This window comes from Martes martes, assembly GCF_963455335.1.
Source record: "Martes martes genome assembly, chromosome: 8".
NCBI lineage: Eukaryota > Metazoa > Chordata > Mammalia > Carnivora > Mustelidae > Martes > Martes martes.
Window position 1 is genome coordinate 51695597 of NC_137895.1, and position 19292 is coordinate 51714888.

A 19292-nucleotide genomic window follows, 5' to 3' on the forward strand; every position below is an offset into this window, starting at 1 on the left:
CTCAGACTAAACAGGTATTCTTGACTGGACCATTCACCCTTTCTTTTCTTTTTTTTTAAGATTTTATTATTTATTTGAGATGGAGAGAGAGAGAGAGAGAGAAAGCACAAGACAGGGGAGGGTCAGAGGGAGAAGCAGACTCCCTGCTGAGCCAGGAGCCTGATGTGGGACTCAGTCCCTGGACTCCAGGATTGTGACCTGAGCTGAAGGCACTTGCTAAACCGACTGAGCCACCCAGGCGCCCCATGCATGTATTTCTACAGTATGCATAGGTGATACTTAAAAATTCTCTACTACAATAATACATTGATTTGAGATTTCAAATTAAAACCTAATCCATTTTCAGGGGCACCTGGGTGGCTCAGCTGTTAACGTCTAGCTTTGGCTCAGGTCATGATCCCAGGGTCTTGGGAAGTAGCCCCGTATTGGGCTCCTTGCTCAGCGGGAAGCCTGCTTCCCCCTCTCTCACTCCCTCTGCTTGTGTTCCCTCTCTCCTGGTCTCTCTCTGTCAAATAAATAAATAAAATCTTTAGGAAAAAAAGAAAACAAAACCTAATCCATTTTCAGCTTCCCAATGTTCATATTACTCAAATTTATTTACTCTTTGGGACATGCTATCTTTGTGATATGCAGGTTGTGCATAATCACACTTCAATAATCTGGTAAGTCAGAAACAAAGACCGAAATCAGAACCACAACCTTGTTGGATGAAATAACTTCTTGTTGAGTACATCCTTTAATATACGACTCTCAGTAGATGTTTCAAAGAGAATGTTCCCTTTGGATTTGGATAGCATAAATTTATTGTAGAACTTACACTAAACTAGAATCAGATTTAGAAGAGAAACAAAACTGTCCTTGTATCCAGTAGTCTGAGAATGATTTACCATCACCACAGATATTATTTCTTTCAAAAGACAACTTTTGTTTTTCAAACTGCTATACACAGAAAAATACAAACTTTTACATTAAAATTGAGAAATTTATTGATATTTTTTCATGATGGAGTAAGCAGAAATTAAACAAAAAATATACAGCTTGAAACAGTGGAAATAATCCTAAAAATTTTATGACAGTTACACACTTATGGCCAAAATAAAATGAACAGTTTTTAATAATTAAATCACTTTAAAAATTCTGCCCAATAATTTATCTGAAATTAAACACATGTGACGATAACTGGGTTCTGGGTACCTTGTAAAATGAAATGTCACTTTACCCTTCCCCCAAAATTGTGATCCTAGTAAAACAGTGGTTCAGTTCGGCTCCTCACCCAAAGAAGCCACTTCTCCATTCTATCACTTATAAGCAAGTCAACTATCAGTCTTTTCTGATCTGTAAGGATGACAATTTTGGTTCCATTTAAAAAATGTTTCCATAGGCAGTCAGAGATGTAGAACTCAGCCTCACTCAGAAGAGTAGAGGATCAGTATTTCAACATATCGGTCATGGCTTTCTTCTAGTGCTCACTGAGGTCAAATGTCCTCATTTAATTATAAATGTTAAAAGGTAAAATTACATCTTAACAGCAGCCAAAAATTTATATCTTTTTTTATGTATTTACAATATTGTACATATTTACATGACCACATCAAATACTGAATTATAGAAATAAGAGACCATTTACAGAGGCATTCATTTAATGCCCCAGCATTATTTTCTTGTGCAAACTAAAACTGTTCTCAAACTTCCCAGAAAGCTAAAGACAGTCAACATTGCGAAGGCCGCCATCCATGGTTAAAGAGCCAAACCTAAAACACAAAAGGAAAAAGGAAATCTCAGATGATTCCTTTATTTGGCCCCAACATTTTAAAGAAGAATATAGGAGACTTTTCAGATGAGTAAGCTATTAAAGAATTTAAGCAACTATGATTTGCTCTATTTCTTACTGAAACACAGTGGTATTATTATAAATATGTGAAAAAAAATCAGTGGCTTAGAAGGACTTTTTTTTTTTTAAAGATATTTATTTACTTATTTATTTGACAGAGAGAGAGAGAGGGAGGGAGCAAGCACACAAGCAGGGGGAGGAGAAGAGGGAGAGGGAGAAGCAGGCGCCACACTGAGCAGGGAGCCCGATGTAGGACTTGATCCCAGACCCATCCCAGATCATGACCTGAGTCAATGGTAGATGCCTGACCGACCGAGCCACCCAGGAGTCCCAGAAATTGATTAGGTTTTAATATGGAATCTCAAATCAATGGGAGGACTTCTTAAGAGAAAAGGATGAGGGATGTGATCTAGGAAGTGTTAGGAAAAACTGGGTAAATTTTTTTTGGTGGGGTGGGATTTAGAAAACCAAAGGTAAGAAGTTGGGAGTAAGTGTGACATCTCAATGGAAAGTAAGGAATGCAACTCTGCTGTTCTAGAGCAGAATGTTATTTTAGGGGCCAGCAGGAAGTAAAGTTGAGTGAATGAGCTGGGCCAGAGTATTCTATTCTTTGAATTCAAGTGTGAATTTAGATTTGACCTTTTAGGTAACAGGAGTTTAGAAATTTCTGAGCCGAAGGAGTATGTCAGTAGATAGTGTTTGGGAAGATTGTTTTGGCTATAATAGCCATGACAGATGGGAAAAGCCTGGTCTTAGGAAGATAGGTGGTAGGTTATCACCACAGCTCCTGTGTGAGGAGGAAGGAGGTCTGATGAGGCCAAGAGGGGGAATATGGAAACATTCTGAAGGAAGATCACCAAACTTGATGAAAGGCAGCAAAAGAGTTAGTATCTAAAATAACCTATGTTCAAGGGATCAGGAAAACGGTGGTTCTATTGAAGAGAATGAGGAAATTGGAGGGGAAACTGAGTTGGGAAGGGTGGTATGATGAGATTTTAGATACAAAAGAAGTGATAATGAGACAGCCACATGGAGACAGTGGTCAAGACCTGGAGTCCATTATTAGTTCTGGTGAAAATCCTTAAGCAGTCATTTAACATTTAAGCTGTGATAATGCCATGTTAAATCACCCATATATTGTCAAATAAATTTGCAAATAAAACAGGGGAAAGTGACTTATGGGACATGTTTTAAGAAGTGGGATTTTACGTCACAAGGCAGAAGAGATTCAATATAAGTTTGTGAAAGCATATCTTAATAGTCTTTTCTTGCTGATATTTAAGCTCAAGTTGTGAAAAAACTAAGTTGGGTACTATAAAAAGGTTAGATAATTACTATGTAATTGCTATAAACCAACAGAAAAAAAGATTTTAAAACCAAAAGGCAATTCACATACACAAATTTGAATAAAACATAAAAAGATGCTTTCATATCACTATTAACCAAAGAAATGCAAATTAAAACAAGGTATCAGTTTTTACCAAATAAATCAGCATACATTAAAAATGGTAACATTAAAAAAAAAAAAGGTAACATTTGGGGTGCCTGAGTGGCTTAGTCGATTAAGCCTCTGTCTCTTGATTTTGGCTCAGGTCATGATCTCAAGTTTGGGAGATCAAGCCCAGCCTCGCTCTGAGCTCACCAGGGCATCTGCTTGAGATTCTCTCTCTCCCTCTCATTTTGCCCACCTCTCACTTGTGCATGTGCACTCTCTCAAATAAATATTTTAAAAATAATGATTCTAAATTTATTTATTTAGAGAGTGAACAAGCATGGGGACGGGCAGAGGGAGAGAAATCTTCAATCATATTCCCTGCCAAGCACAGAGTCCGAGGCAGGGCTCGATCTCCTGAACCTGAGATCATGACCTGAGCCAAAATCGAGTGGTATGCTTAACCCACTGAGCCACCCAGAAACCCCAATAAATTACAATTCTAACGAGAAGATGTATGAAAAATAATGTGCAAAAGATTTTCAGTTTCACAAATGGATTCAAATTAGCAAATAATTCTATTAACCAGTGCTACTATACAATGGAATCAATCACAGTTGACTTGTCTTTATCCAAGCAACCCCAAACACATTAAAGGGCACCATGGAAATCACAAAACAAAAGGGTTCTGACTTTATATCCTTTCCCCACTACTTTAACCTAATTAAAAAGGAAGACAGACAGGTACAAATATAGATCTATATGTATTCCACTGCATGTAAAATCACAGGGCAGAGTTAATATTTGCATTACTTACCTTTCTAAGATATGATTATTTTCAGCAAGTTCTTTAACCACCCCTTCCATTTCTTCCTTTAATTTCTTCATACTATACAAACAAAACAAGTATCAATGTCTCTGCTCAAAGAAAGTATGCAAATGTTTTAGAATTCTATTAATATGTTTTAGTTCTCTAGATTGGACTAAGCCATTAAATACCATTAATAAATGTATTCACAACAAATACCAAAAATTTCAAAATAAAAGAGCAAGATCACAAACTGAAATAAAAATGAATGAAAACATCATAGCTACCAAATAATAAATCTCTTACCCAAGAGTCATTTCCACTAATGTATTAGAACATGGATAAATTGGGGTCATGGTATGTTTGATTCCACTGGAGGCTGCAAACATTTTCTGGGGCAAAGTTTCTTGTAACTGAAACATCAAAAAAACCTACATCAATCACTGAACAAAGTATAAACTACAGATCTTACATTAAAGGTTACACCTTTTTTTGCTTTTGTTTTTTTAAAGATTTGATTTACTTATCTGACAGAGAGAGAGCACAAGCGGGGGGAGTGGCAAGCCCAGAGACAAAGGGAGAGGGAGAAGTAGGCTCCCTGCTGAGATCCCAAGACCCTGGGATCAGGACCGGAGCTGAAGGTAGACATTATTAACTAACTGGAGCCACCCAGGTGCCCCAAATGTTACACAATTTAGTAAGCCCTTATAGCTTTAAATTTTAATTTCAAATGTGTGAACGATACAGTACTTAAACCACCACTTTAAAAAAGGTTCTTTTCATAGATGATTAAAAAGAATGATCTATCAGATGCTTTTTAAAATAATTTTTAAATTTTTTATTTTATCAGATGCTTTTAAGTGTAAAATATCTAAGTTCTGAAAAATTGGTTCAAAACACGTATAACAAATGGGCAAACAGAACTGAACATAAGGTGTATTAAATCCTATTTCTCTCTTTTCAATCATTTCAAATATAAACTGAGAAGAAATGTATTTTTTCCTAATAGGAAAAAGATTTTTTTCTGGACACTTTTGATAGTTATACCTCATTTGTGTAGTCTTGATACTTTGATACTTCTTCTTCAATATCAAAACACTGATTAGTTAGGGATAATAACTGTTTCCTAAGATGAAGCATCTTTCTAAAAACCAAAAAGAATCAATTAGTAAGCAGTCTAATGAGATACTATCTTACTTACAATATACAATGTACACCGAATTGTACTTTGCGCAGTCAGCCACTAAAGTTCCTTACCTCATCCATTCTTCTGACTTATCCAAAAATGCCTCATATTTTTTAACACATTCGTCTGTAAAGTGGGTCATAGCTTTTGTTGCATGGTAATACAGTTTTTGCCTATAATTTAGAGATAATCACATGCTTAAACCAATGTGACGGTTTCTATTTCCAATATTAAAAACTTTTCAAATACATAAAATTTATGTTTCTTAATAATGACTATTCTGGCTTTAGAATATTGATAGTAGAAAGCCAAAGGTTTCTAAGATAGGCATTATAGCAGCAAGACATGAAAGAGAAGGTTCATGATGGAGAATGGTTAGAAAATATTTTTTAATGAAGTTAAGGTTAAGAAAGTGGTTAATTCTGTCCTTGCTTATGTTCTCTATTATCTATCCTTCTGCAATCAGAGCACATGATGTAGAAGATTCCCTTCTACATCATTCTCCCTTCTCCTTAACCTCTCAACCGGACCAGACAAAGTGGGCCTCAAATACATGCACACACAGTAACAATTCCGTAAAGCCAAGATTAAAAACGTACTTTTTATCTGAATTAATTTCAACTTTAAGAGGAACTGTATTAATTACATAACCAGAAATAATTATTAAACACAATAAGGACACTTACTTATCGAATTTGTGGATCTGTTCTTCATTGTAAGCTAATCCTAAAAATAAGAAATATCACTTCTGCAAATACAGAATCACAAAATCATGCACACTTCTTTTTGGGAGTATGACTTCGAAAAAGCTAAGAGTTTAGAGTAGATGACACAACCTTACAACCCATGGGTTAGATATATAGCTTACAAACATTTTTAATTGATCTCTACATTGTTAACATAAAAAAAATTAACTGCCAACATTTAAAAATCAGGATATTTCTTTCTTTTAAATATTTATTTATTTATTTAAGTGCTCTCTACAACCAGTGTGGGGTTCAAACCCATGACCCTGAGATCAAGAGTTGCATGCTCCACTGACTGAGCCAGCCAGGTACCCACAGGATATTCTAATAAAATCTGTATTTCCAGCTTCTCTTAAGAATAGGAAGATTTTGGTGCAATGAATTTCATGAATCTGAGTAGTGACTCTCCCCTTCAGATGGGTATCTACTCTCTTATCCTCCTCCACCAATTTTGTTCCCTTTAGTTACATGACTGGGCTCTAGAGATTTGAGAGTTCAGGACCCTTAATTTAAAATACTCAAAAAACGTTGGTTTTAAGAATAATTTTTAGTATATTCAACCTCCTTCCCAAGAGAATCAAATCTCTGAAATAAGGAGCCACCCTTATAAATATACCAAATTAATTCACCTGAATTACAACTAGTAGAGCTGATTCATTAGATTAATAAAAATTTTACTTACTACGTTCTGCTTTGTCTTTTTTGAACTGATAATAAATCTCTGTGATGCAATTTAGCAGGACTTGTAGCTTTTCTACACTATATAAGGAAAAAAAATCCAAATAAATTAATTGAGTCAATGTGAAAAAGGACATTTAATAATAAGAGCAGACGCTACCAATAAAATTATATAACCTACTGTCTATCTTTTGGATGAGTGCCTTCTTGATGGGCCCATGTATCTGCCAGCAATCCACCTGGAGATAATTTGCTTTCAATATCCTGAAGACTGGTTTCTATTGTTCCCTGAGAACTGGAAAGCTAAATAAAACCAGTGGGTTCAGATTCAGATTAGCAAAATACAGAAATGATACACTGCCAATGGAGTCTACAGTCTGAATCATATTTCTTTTGTAGATTATGGCAATTCAAAGTCAAAAAAATTATTTTTATTTTTATTTTATTTATTTATTTATTTTTTTTTAGAGAGAGAGAGACAGACAGACAGACAGACAGACATATCACAAGTAGGCAGAGCAGCAGGCAGAGAGGAAGGGAAGCAGGCTCCCCGCTGAGCAGAGAGCCTGATGCGGGGCTCGATCCCAGGACCCTGAGACTGTGACCTGAGCCGAAGGCAGAGGCTCAACCCACTGAGCCACCCAGGCGCCCCTTATTTTTATTTTTAAATGCAAGGACAGTTTCTTGGTTTGATTTTCCACAAAGAGTATCACATGATAATAAAATAAGAGATTAACTAGTATTAATACATTTTATAAAGCATTTCTTACACTAAATATCCTTTCTTAAAAAAACATGCAAAATACTTTCCATCATTCAATTAAGCTTGATTCTTTACCTGTAAAATATGGTTAATACTCTGTATCTCATAGAGTTGTTGCAAAAGTCAAATAGAACCATTAGCATAGTTAACCATTAGCATAGCAAACCAATGACTGTCATAATTTTGTAAATACTTACTCTCAACAATTTGGTGTGTATGTCTGAAATTTCACCTAATTCTGCTGCTTCTAGGTTGATCTTCATCAACTTTTCGTATCTGTATAAAAAACAATTATGGAACAATTAAATGAGCATAATGAATACATAGATTTTAAAATTTATAAATTATAAATTTTATAAATTATATCTGAGTTTTTAATCACAACTATTTGAGAATAAAATATTGAAATGCAAAGCCTACAACAGATTCCAAAAAAAGTTGATGTCTCTGTAAAGAAGGAATTTCCAATAGTCTTATGCCAAGAAAACAGTCAAAATACTAGACTGCAGAATGGCAGTCAATAGTACACACTGATTTCATTTATTATATTTCCTCTGCAATATAAATAATACAGCCCAGGAACAGGAAAATCTAAAATATTCTGTTTCAAAAAATAGTCTCAGGGATAAGATTAATTAATAAGTACTAGTAAACTAAAAGTAAACCCCAAATTCTGTAAATCCTACCAAAACACAGTTCTAGAACACCCCTTCCCACTTCCTTTGTTGACTGCAGTTTTTGTATTTTCCTATTCAGAGTGGCTGTTTTTGCAAGGTTAAAAAATGAGACGTTTCTATGTCAGAGTACCTTTTCCTTTGCAAAGGGTAGGAGAAAAATGTCACCAATGTTCTCTTCTTACTGAGAAGACTAAATTTTGTCTTTGCAAGGAATTAACTTAATCTAAGGTTGTATCTTAATACAAATATTTGCACAGCATACTGTATGATGCCAAGGATATGGGACAATATTTAACATTTTAGCCACTATTCGTATGGAAGTAATCTACTCACACTTTCACAGTTTTTTCAATGTTTCTGATGCAGAAATCCAATGTGATCACAACTTCTGTCTTTTTGTGAACAGTTTCATTATAATCATCTTTAACTAATTCTCTAAAAAATAATAATATTCTCATTAGTTTATCTAATGAATGATTTTTTTTTCTAAAAACACTCAATTTATTTGCCAGAGAGACAGACAGCAAGAGAAGGAATACAAACAGGGGGAGTGGGAAAGGGAGAAGCAGGTTTCCAGCTGAGCAAGGACTTGATCCTAGACCCCAGGATCATGACCTGAGCCAAAGGCAGATGCATAACGACTGAGCCACGCAGGTGCCCCTGTTTTTGTTTTTTTTTTAAAGAATTATTTGTTTTCTCCTATCACTAATTACACTACTGTTACTATTGTTCAGACAAATTTATTGATAATCTTGTTATATTATGAAAGCCAGTTCATTTCCTCCCTGCCTTGGGCTGAGTCTTGCCAATTCACTTTTTATTACTGAAAGCATCACTGTGACCCCTATGCTTTCCCAAGACACAAACTATTAATTACTACCTATTAAGAGTTTGGAAATCTAAGGCATTAAAATTATATTAAGGAATTAAAAACAAATCTATAATCACATGAATAAGCTAAACAGCATTATGCCTTATACCACCAGAATTAATTTTAATTATTATTACGATCTCTGAAGAAGCAGAATGACATAGTAAATAATAAAACTGGAGGGCTTTTGGTTTACATTAAAGGTCAACAAGCCAAACCTGTTTTTGCTAAGGATGACATTTATATTTTCAAAGGTTATAAAAACAAAGTAAAAACAAAGAAGAGAGGGGTGCCTGGGTGGTTCAGTCGTTAAGCATCTGCCTTCGGCTCAGGTCATGATCCCAGGTCCTGGGATTGAGCCCCACATCGGGCTCCTTCCCCAGCACGAAGCCTGCTTCTCCCTCTCCCATTCCCCCTGCTTGTGTTCCCTCTCTTGCCATGTCTCCCTCAGTCAAATAAATAAATAAGATCTTTAAAAAAAAAAAACAAAAAAACCCAAAGAGAACTCATGTAGCTCATGGAGTCTAAAATATTCACTAACTGAAAAAGTTTATCAACAGTGATCTATCTTAAAAACTATTAAAAAAAAACCCAAAACCAAAAAACAAAGCAAAGAACTATTTTCTCATGGCTTACTAAACTACAAGTTACTAGATAAAAGAAATCCAAGCTTTATGGAGCAGTGACTGTAGTAGATAACAACTGCATGAACATGAGAGAGTAAGTAACAATACCACAAAAGTAAACAGAGTCAACACTTAAGAGTTTTCTAGAAATTATTTAGTAAAAATGAAGAGGCTTTTTAATAGAAAGAAAAAAGCACAGGCTTACAAGCTGGGTATGTGAACACCTAAAAAACCCCATCAATTTATGGATTTAACATAAAGGTGACAGGCAAAAAAATGTCATTCTTCTTTCTTCTTAAAGCACCAGCAGAATGAGAATGATGAAATACTTCAAGTTTTTGCAAGAAAGGATGAATAGGTGTGAGGCAGATATACATAAACTGTCACAAGCATGAAAGCCAAGCAGCATTATGAGCCCAGGGAACATGAGGCCAGTACTATGTGTACATAAAATTCAAAAGCCTCAAATGATGTACAGAAACTGGAGGCACGACGTTCAAGGGAGACTATTTGTTCTCTGGTTCTAGCAGGTGAAAGACTGCATCTACAAATCATGAAACATAAAAAAGGGCAAGTCATACTCATCCACAGAACATTTCTTAGGGTTACTTTCAGGGAAGAGAATACTTAACTAGATGATCAATATTCTGACCTAGAATAACTATATTAAGTGATTCAGTAAAAAAGTTTTTTATTGGGGCGCCTGGGTGGCTCAGTGGGTTAAAGCCTCTGCCTTCGGCTCGGGTCATGATCCCAGGGTCCTGGGATCGAGCCCCGCGTTGGGCTCTCTGCTCAGCGGGGAGCCTGCTTCCTCCTCTCTCTCTCTGCCTGCCTCTCTGCCTATTTGTGATCTCTCTCTCTGTCAAATAAATAAATAAAATCTTTAAAAAAAAAAAAAAGTTTTTTATTGCTTGTCAAAGTGACTGTGTATTTCACTGTATAATTTCACTTACATGAACAGTTTAGAACAGGCAAATCTATATAGATAGAAAGCATATTTGTGGTTGCCTGGGGATAGGAGGTTATGGGGGAAATAGGGTGTGGCTGCTAATGGGTATAGGATTTCTTTTTGGGGTGACAAAAATAATTTATGAGTGGTGATGGCTGCACAACTCTGTGAATGTACTAAAAACCACTGAATTATACACTTAGAAATGGGTGAATTAAACAGTATGTGAATTGCAGCTCAATAATGCTATTAGAAAAATGAAGTTGAATGTATGCTTCATTTGAGAAAAAGGCAAGAAAGAAAGGAAGATTCTGAGGACATAAACTCTAGAACAAGTACAGATTTGTACTGCATTATAATAATGCCAAAGCCAGGGCAGCTGGGTAGCTCAGTCAGTTAAGTGTCTGCCTTTGGCTCAGGTCATGGTCCTGGAGTCCTGGGGTCCTAGGGTCCTGGAGTCAAGCCCCGTGACGGGCTCCCCTGCTCAGCAGAGAGCCTGCTTCTCCCTCTCCCTCTTCCCCTTGCTCATGCTCTTTCTCTCTCTCAATTAAATAAATAAAATCTTAAAAAACAAAACAAATAAACATAAAACAAAAAATGACAAAGCCTACCAAGACAGTGAAATGACAGCCCCAGCCAAGGTCCTTGGAAAAAGATTTCATTTACCATCACATTGTATAGTGTGGCATGTTTTAAAATTCAGATACTATTTGTCCTATCTGTTTCACAAGGTTGTTGTAGGTATCAAATGAAAAAACAGTTGCTAATTTTTTTAAAAAGATTTTATTTATTTATTTGACACAGAAAGAGAGACATCACAAGTAGGCAGAGAGGCAGGCAGAGGGAGAGGGGGAAGCAGGCTCCCCACCAAGCAGAGAGCCCGATGCGGGGCTTGGTCCCAGGACCCTGAGACCATGACCTGAGCCGAAGGCAGAGGCTTAACCCACTGAGCCACCCAGGCGCCCCAGTTGTTAAATGTTTTGTAACCAAATGTAGAACAAATGTATCATCATAAAACCCAAGGGACACCCGGCTGGTTTTGCTGGTAGAGCATGTGACTCTTGATCCCAGGGTCACTGAGTTCAAGCCCCACCACTGCCTGCAGAGATTACTTAAAAACAAAGTCTTTAAAAACAAAACAAAACAAAACGAAACAATAAAAAACCCCCAAGCACTTGACCCTACCTAGTCTGAAGAGGTAAAGTATCAATGATGGGGTGGTTACCACTTATTTTTAAATTTCAATTTCTTACTTACATCAACCATCGTATCCCCTTTCGCATTAATTCCTGATAAAGCAGCAAGGTACTGGCAACTTTACAGGCATAACACACAACTCCTGTTATTGCCTAATGAAGAAACACAATATTTGGTGCTAATTGTGGTACAGGATAAAAAAAAGCTTCTACATAACAACTTTCCAGCTTATATATTTTATATATAAAATATATAAATATATATATAAATATATCATTTAAATGAATAATTTCCTAGATCACATACGCATATGTAAAGATAATACATTTTGCTGTTTCCACTATTGATAATTTTAATTCACGTTTACAGAGTAATTTTTTTTCATAGTAATTTAATTAAATACTAACCTTAGCCATGCTAGCATCTCCATCTAAATCGTAACGTGGATGTACTTTAGGGAGGGAAACTGAAATATGAAGTAAAATAATTAAAATCAGAAATAAATTATTTTGAATAGGTTACTATATCCTTTATATAGCATTTTTCAAAATTAAACATTAACCTCTAAATTAAACATTAGTAGCAAAACTCTTTAAAGTTCTTTTTTTTAACTATTTCATTTATTTATTTGAGAGGGGGAGAGAGACACTGAGAGAAAGAGGGAGAGAGCACATACACAGGAGCAGGGGGAGGGGAGAAGGAGACTCCCTGCTGAGCAGGGAGCCTGAAGTAGGGCTTGATCCCAGGACCCTGGGATCATGACCTGAAGGTAAACACTCAACCTACTGAGCCACCCAGGCGCCCCAAAGTTCTTTTCCAGGTTAAAAAAAAAAAATCACCCGAAACAATTAGCACTCAATCCTTAACAACGAAGAAATTACCTGAAATATTTCTAAAGAATTCAGTTTTTTCTTAAATGTATTTCTACACAATAAGCTCAATGCTTCTTTTTAAATCTAAATCAAATCCCAAAGACCCAAACAGAAAAGTAAAAATCTGGGGGCTTTAAAATCTTTAAAAACAACAAAAAGATAAAAATCTGGGTAACCCCTCACCCCCCACTGGTAAGATTAATAATTTAAGATCTCAAAATGTAGATCTAATTTTTCTTAGACTCCAAAGCCTGGCAAAGTGTCCTAGTCACACTGGACACAATAAACATTTGCTCATATTTATGATACAAAAGGTTATTTTGAGTGTTAGTAAAATACTAAAAGCAGAGAGCTACAGTAAAACATACATGGCAAACTATTTTACCATTTTTTTAAAGGATTTTATTTGTTTATTTGACAGACAGAGATCACAAGTAGGCAGAGACGCAGGTAGAGGGGGGGGGGGAAACAGGCTCCCTGCTGAGCAGAGAGCCTGATTCGGGGCTCGATCCCAGGATCCCGGGATCATGACCTGAGCGGAAGGCAGAGGCTTTAACCCACTGAGCCACCCAGGCACCCTTACCATTTTTTTTTTTTTAAAGATTTTATTTATTTATTTGACACAGAGATAGAGGGAAGCAGGCTCCCTGTTAAGCAGAGAGCCTGATGCGGGGCTCAATCCCAGGACCCTGAGATCATGACCTGAGCCAAAGGCAGACACTTAACGCACTGAGCTGCCCAGGTGCCCCTATTTTACCATCTTTTGAAACAATATTTAAGGTCAAATTCTGTAGTCTACAAAGGCTCTTCAATTTTATTACTAGTCTCATTCAACTAATTTACAAAATACTAGTATTTATGAAAATTCTACATTACTATCATCATCAAGCTTTATGAAGATGCCAATTATTTCTACAGATCATCTTTTTTTTAGTGGCTAGCAGGATCACTAAGAAAATCCCCACTTACTTTTTTCATATATCAATCCAATGGTATTCAGAGGTTCCCGACTTACTACAAAGATGGGATTTTCTTCTGTTGTTTTAGGGAAATGCTGTACCAGTCTTCCAGGTTCGATGACTAAACGTCGTCCCTCATATATAAGTTCTTGATTTGAAGAAATAATTTTGGTTTGTTTATACACCAGTTCATGAAATACAGTAGCACTGTGTGAGAAAAATTCAAAAGGACAACATAATTGGGGTGGAGTAAGAAGTTTTAAAATCTTTTTTTTTTTGTGCTGAGTATAACATTCATTTCTACGTGATACTTCAGATCATGGGCAGTCTATAGAAACACTGCTTTGTTGATGTGGGTACTATGATGTCTACTAAACTGAAAATTCCACATAACCTGTCTAGACAGCTATCAATCCCAAAATACTTTTAGGTCTGAATACCCATGTTGGATATGTGTAAGATACAGGATTCTTAATGTTTACTAATGGGGAGCCAACATGGCAGATCACTTCAGAGCATGGACTCTGGATCAGACTACCTGGGTTCAAATTCCAGTTCTTGCTGAATTACCTTAAGTTACTTAACTACTTTGTGCTAAGTTTCCTCATCTATAAAACACAAGCAGTATCACCCACCTCACAGAACCGTGGAAGATTTAATCCCTTTAACAGCTGAGAACGGTCTCTGAGATATGGTTGTAGAATATGTTAAATGAATGAATAAAACCAGATTTTTTCAAAATGATATTTTGGGGAAAAAGGCAGATTCTCCCTGAACAGACCTATGCAATCAAAGAAACATTTCATCAGCAATGCTGTGATTTGTCTCAGGCTTGGGTGGGCTTTTTTATGTTCAAATGTATTCTGAAAATGAAATAATGACCAGCACCTAACTATGATATATCTTAAAATCTTTTTTTTTTTAAGATTTTATTTATTTATTTGACAGAGAGAGATCACAAGTAGGCAGAGAGGCAGGCAGAGAGAGAGAGAGAGGGAAGCAGGCTCCCTGCTGAGCAGAGAGCCCGATGCGGGACTCGAACCCAGGACCCCGAGATCATGACCTGAGCCGAAGGCAGCGGCTTAACCTTACACTGAGCCACCCAGGCGCCCCTATCTTTAAATCTTTTTAAAAAGATTTTACTTATTTATTTGAGAGAGAGAGAGCACGAGTCAGGGAAGGAGCGGAGAGAAAGGGACAAGCAGACTCCCTGCTGTGCTCAGAGCCGGACTTGTGGACTCTGGGCTTGATCCCAGGGCCCTGAGATCATCATGACCTGAGACAAAATCAAGAGTCAGCTGCTTAACTGACTGAACCACCTAGGTGCCCCTATGATACACATTTATTCATGCTATCACATACCAAAACAAAGATGAATAATACACACCTAACCTAATGTTATATTAATATTTTATAATATCGATGTTATATTTAATGTTTATATTATTATTATACATGTTACATATTAAAATCTAAAATATTATTTTATCTAATTGATTTTACTCTTTGATAAATTGCCAGTAAAGGTATCTTTTTGAGTTTTATGAGACATCAAAACTGCTATTTGAATCTTGTCAAAACAGACACTGAGGTACATAGAATGGGTGTAATTTTTTTCCCCTTCATTTTATTTATTTTTTAAATAAAAGATTTTATTTATTTGACAGACAAGGATCACAAGTAGGCAGAGAGGCAGGCAGAGAGGGAGGAAGGGAAGCAGGCTCCCCGCTGAGGAGAAAGCCGATGCAGGGCTCGATCCCAGGACCCCGGGATCATGACCTGAGCTGAAGGCAGAGGCTTCAACCCACTGAGCCACCCAGGCGCCCCTCCCCTTCATTTTGTTTAGTTATTTATTTTTATAAAAAGATTTATTTATTTATTTATTTGACAGACAGAGATCACAAACAGGCAGAGAAGCAGGCAGAGAGAGAGGAGGAAGCAGGCTCCCCACTGAGCAGAGAGCCCAATGCGGGGCTCAATCCCAAGACCCTGGGATCATGACCTGAGCCGAAGGCAGAGGCCCTAACCCACTGAGCCACCCAGGCACCCCGCTCCCCTTCATTTTAAAAAACATTTGAGATCACTGTAGATTCATGCAGTTTTGTTTTTTTGTAGGATTTTATCTGACACACAGAGAGAGAAAGAAACACAGTGAGAGAGAGAACACAAGCAGGGGGAATGGGAGAAGGAGAAGCAGGGTTCCCACTGAGCAGAGCGCCTGATGCGGGGCTCAATCCTAGGACCCTGGGATCATGACCTGAGCAGAAGGTAGCTGCTTAACGACTGAGCCACCCAGGTGCCCCGATTCATGCAGTTCTAAGGAAAAAATACCCATTGATACTGTATGCCCTTTGCCCAGTTTCCCCCAATGGTAACATCTTGCATATATTATAGTGTAATATTATAACCAGGATATTCTTATATAGTCCACCTATGATTTCAGATTTCCCTAGTTTTACATATAAGTGTGTGTGTATTTAGTTATATGTAGTTCTATCAAATAGGTAGATTTTTAAAAATAATATAGGCATAATGTGTGTTTTTTAAGGTAAAACAAATACTTATTTCTCCAACACCTAATACAGGGTTTATGCCACATATGTAAATAATAACATACTGACTATATTTAAGACATATGCTTTAATGTTTTTTAAGTGACAGGGTAATACTCTTAAATTTTTTCTTTTTTTTTTTTTTAAGATTTTATTTATTTATTTGACAGATCACAAGTAGGCAGAGAGGTAAGCAGAGAGAGAAGGGAGGAAGCAGGCTCCCTGCTGAGCAGAGAGCCCGATGTGGGGCTCGATCCCAGGACGCTGGGATCATGACCTGAGCCAAAGGCAGCGGCTTTAACCCACTGAGCCACCCAGGCGCCCTTCTTTTTTTTTTTTAAGTAGGTTCTTTGCCTAACATGGGGTTTGAAATCAGGAACTGGAGATCAAGAGTCACAGGCTCCTCTGACTGAGCCAGCCAGGCAACCCTGACAGGGCAGCACTCTTAACCCAGCCCATTCACTGGCAGATGTTATCTGTGGTTATGTGATTATGTAAGAGAGAAGGCATGGAAACAAAAACAGTTTTGTAAAACCTGCACTTTAAGAAGAAACCAAGTTGACTACAAATTTTATAAAAGTAGAAAATTAATCCTTTCACTCTAAAAATAAGTGAAAAAGAATTTACTAAGCACGCAGACTTAATTTCCTAAGTGGGAAGTGGGTGCCTTTGGAGAAGCTGAGACATCTTTTCCATTTCTTCTACTAATTTAGAAAGATAATTATACAATACAACATTATGGTATAGGATGAAAACATAAAGAGGTACTTACGTATTATAGCTATGAATATAAATCTTATGAGCTGTCATTTGTTGCAGTGAAAAAACATGAATTATCATTCGATGAAGTATATCACTAGTTTCTGCAAAAAACTGGTCAAAACCCCAACACTTTTCCTGATCTGCCTCCAGGATGTTTGCAAGAACAGGGGTAAGTAGAACCTGAAGACCCCTAAAATAGTATTGAAAAAGTTACTTGAAAAGTGAATGTTGCATTTGCTCTAGATACAAAAATATTAATATTTACAAAAAATCAAAGTAACTGCTATTGCTTAAGATTGATCTAAATTTTTTTTTTAAGATTTTATTTATTTGAGAGAGAGAAAGACACTTTTCCAAACACTCCAACGTTATACACCCATGGACATCAAGACAAGATCAGTGGATTAGAACCAGGCAGTGATGAGGATAAGATAATGGCTTAATTTCAAGATCTTTAATATTCTTTTAATATGGCTCTCCAATATATAATTTTTAATGTTGAATTTATATACTTTTGTAGTATACTTTTTTTGGTAGTATATTTCTTTAGGAAGTAAAATTAATATAATCATCTAGAGATCAATGAGTGCCAATTCAACTAGAGATAATCTTTGACTAATAAGCTTAAATTTTTAAAAAATAAAAAAAAGAATGTAAAGTTTTTTTTAATTAACATATAACGTATTATTTGCTTCAGGGGTACAGGTCTGTTAATCAACAGTCAAGAATTATTTTTTCTCATGCTTTCACTGAATTATACAATACACTCAAAAAGACTCTCAATTATGGAATTTCAAAGTTTTTTATATATATATATACACATACATGTATATATATATATGTATTTTTAAGCTTTGCGCAGTGGCAGTATCATAGCCAATGAGGTTTATCCGAGGCGCGATTATTGCTATATATGTATTTTTAAATGCAGGCTCCATGCCCAGCATGGGGCCCAATGTGGGGTGTGAACTCACAACTCTGAGATCAAGACCTGATGTGAAATCAAGAGTCAGGCGCTTAACTGAGCCACCCAGGTGCCCCTAAAATATATTCTTGACTATCTAACAGACACTGGAATAATCCCTTGGTGTGCTTAATTACAATTACTTAGAGGTGGACAGGTGATAGCATGCAAGTTAGTTAAATGAGAACCAGAAATCTTTGCTATCGGTCTCTCTTCCTACTGTGCTTTCAAAGCTTTGAGAATGTGAGTCTGGGAATGGCAGCAGCTACCTTGTGGCTGTCAGCAAAGAGCCTGACCTAGAGTAAAGACGAATCAGAGAAAAGGAGATGTGAATGATTTGAAGAGACCAAGTCTTGACGTCACAGTCTAAGTCCAAGGATTCAGCTGGGCTTTGAGTCATATGCACATATGAACTTTCAATTATATCCTTTTTCACTTAAACCAGCTGAATTAGGTCTTTCTCGATTGCTACCCAGTCTTGGCTAATACATATGACTGTTCTTTTTTTTTTTTTAACAGTTGTTCTATTTTTCATAGTTGTTTTCATTGCTGATTTGTAGTACTTAAAGTACTTACTATTTCAAAAAAAGATTATATAATATACTTTCTGGTACCTAAGCAAATTTTTTTTTTTTAAAGATTTTATTTATTTGTCAGAGAGAGAGAGAGAAAGCGAGCGAGCAATGGCAGATGGAGGCAGAGGGAGAAGCAGGCTCCCTGTTGAGCAAGGAACCCGATGTGGGGGACTCGATCCCAGGACGCTAGGATCATGACCTGAGCCGAAGGCAGCTGCTTAACCAACTGAGCCACCCAGGCATCCCCCCAAGCAATTTTTATAAAAGTATTTGTAACTTGGTGTGCTAAAGACTGATAGGTAACACCTGCATCCTGAAATATACAATCTGTAGTTCAGATTGTCAAATTACTCATTCCGAATTTCAGCAATATAATGATTAGCCAGTGCTCACTTCCTGACCCTTTGACATTTTATCAATTTTGCCTGGAATTCCAAAAATGAGTATTTTCTAAAACAAAATTTAACACAAACCACTATTAAAACGTTCAACTTCTGCTCTCCAATCAAATGAATTTCTCTGGATAATACTGGCTGCATGACCCAATTTCATTTCAGAGACTTTTTTTAAACACACAAAAATGAAACTGTCAGAATAGTGGTTCTCAAAACTGATTTTATACCATGTTGTACACCTGAAACTAGTATAACACTGTGTGTAAACTATACTCAAAAAAAATTTTTTTAAGCCCCCCCAAAAGATTTTAGAACTCTTAGTTTAAATGAGTATTACAGACATCAAAAATATAAAAAACAGTAATAGATGGTATTTTATTAGCTTATGTTATATATGGTTTTTTGGATATATATGGTTTAAATGAGTAATATCTAATATTTAAAATATT

At 36.4% G+C, this 19292-nt stretch overlaps 1 protein-coding gene across 3 annotated transcripts in view; it reads right to left on the reverse strand.

The window, feature by feature from the left end:
* Positions 1-965: 965 nt before the first annotated feature.
* The window catches only part of TBK1 (TANK binding kinase 1), a 45107-nt gene continuing 26780 nt past the window's right edge, over positions 966-19292 (reverse strand). Inside the window, exons 8-22 of one of the 3 annotated variants that reach the window (XM_080812505.1) lie at positions 18143-18169; positions 16920-17099; positions 13606-13802; positions 12172-12230; positions 11825-11916; positions 8455-8556; positions 7642-7720; positions 6863-6984; positions 6686-6762; positions 5944-5983; positions 5329-5430; positions 5119-5215; positions 4378-4484; positions 4081-4152; positions 966-1751 (exon numbers count right to left, since the gene is read on the reverse strand). In XM_080812505.1, coding sequence (XP_080668631.1) covers positions 1700-1751; positions 4081-4152; positions 4378-4484; positions 5119-5215; positions 5329-5430; positions 5944-5983; positions 6686-6762; positions 6863-6984; positions 7642-7720; positions 8455-8556; positions 11825-11916; positions 12172-12230; positions 13606-13802; positions 16920-17099; positions 18143-18169 — 1405 coding nt within the window. In that variant the 3' untranslated portion in view covers positions 966-1699. The remainder of the gene's footprint in view (positions 1752-4080; positions 4153-4377; positions 4485-5118; positions 5216-5328; positions 5431-5943; positions 5984-6685; positions 6763-6862; positions 6985-7641; positions 7721-8454; positions 8557-11824; positions 11917-12171; positions 12231-13605; positions 13803-16919; positions 17100-18142; positions 18170-19292) is intronic. The other 2 variants (XM_080812506.1, XM_080812507.1) reach the window with 2 other exon arrangements.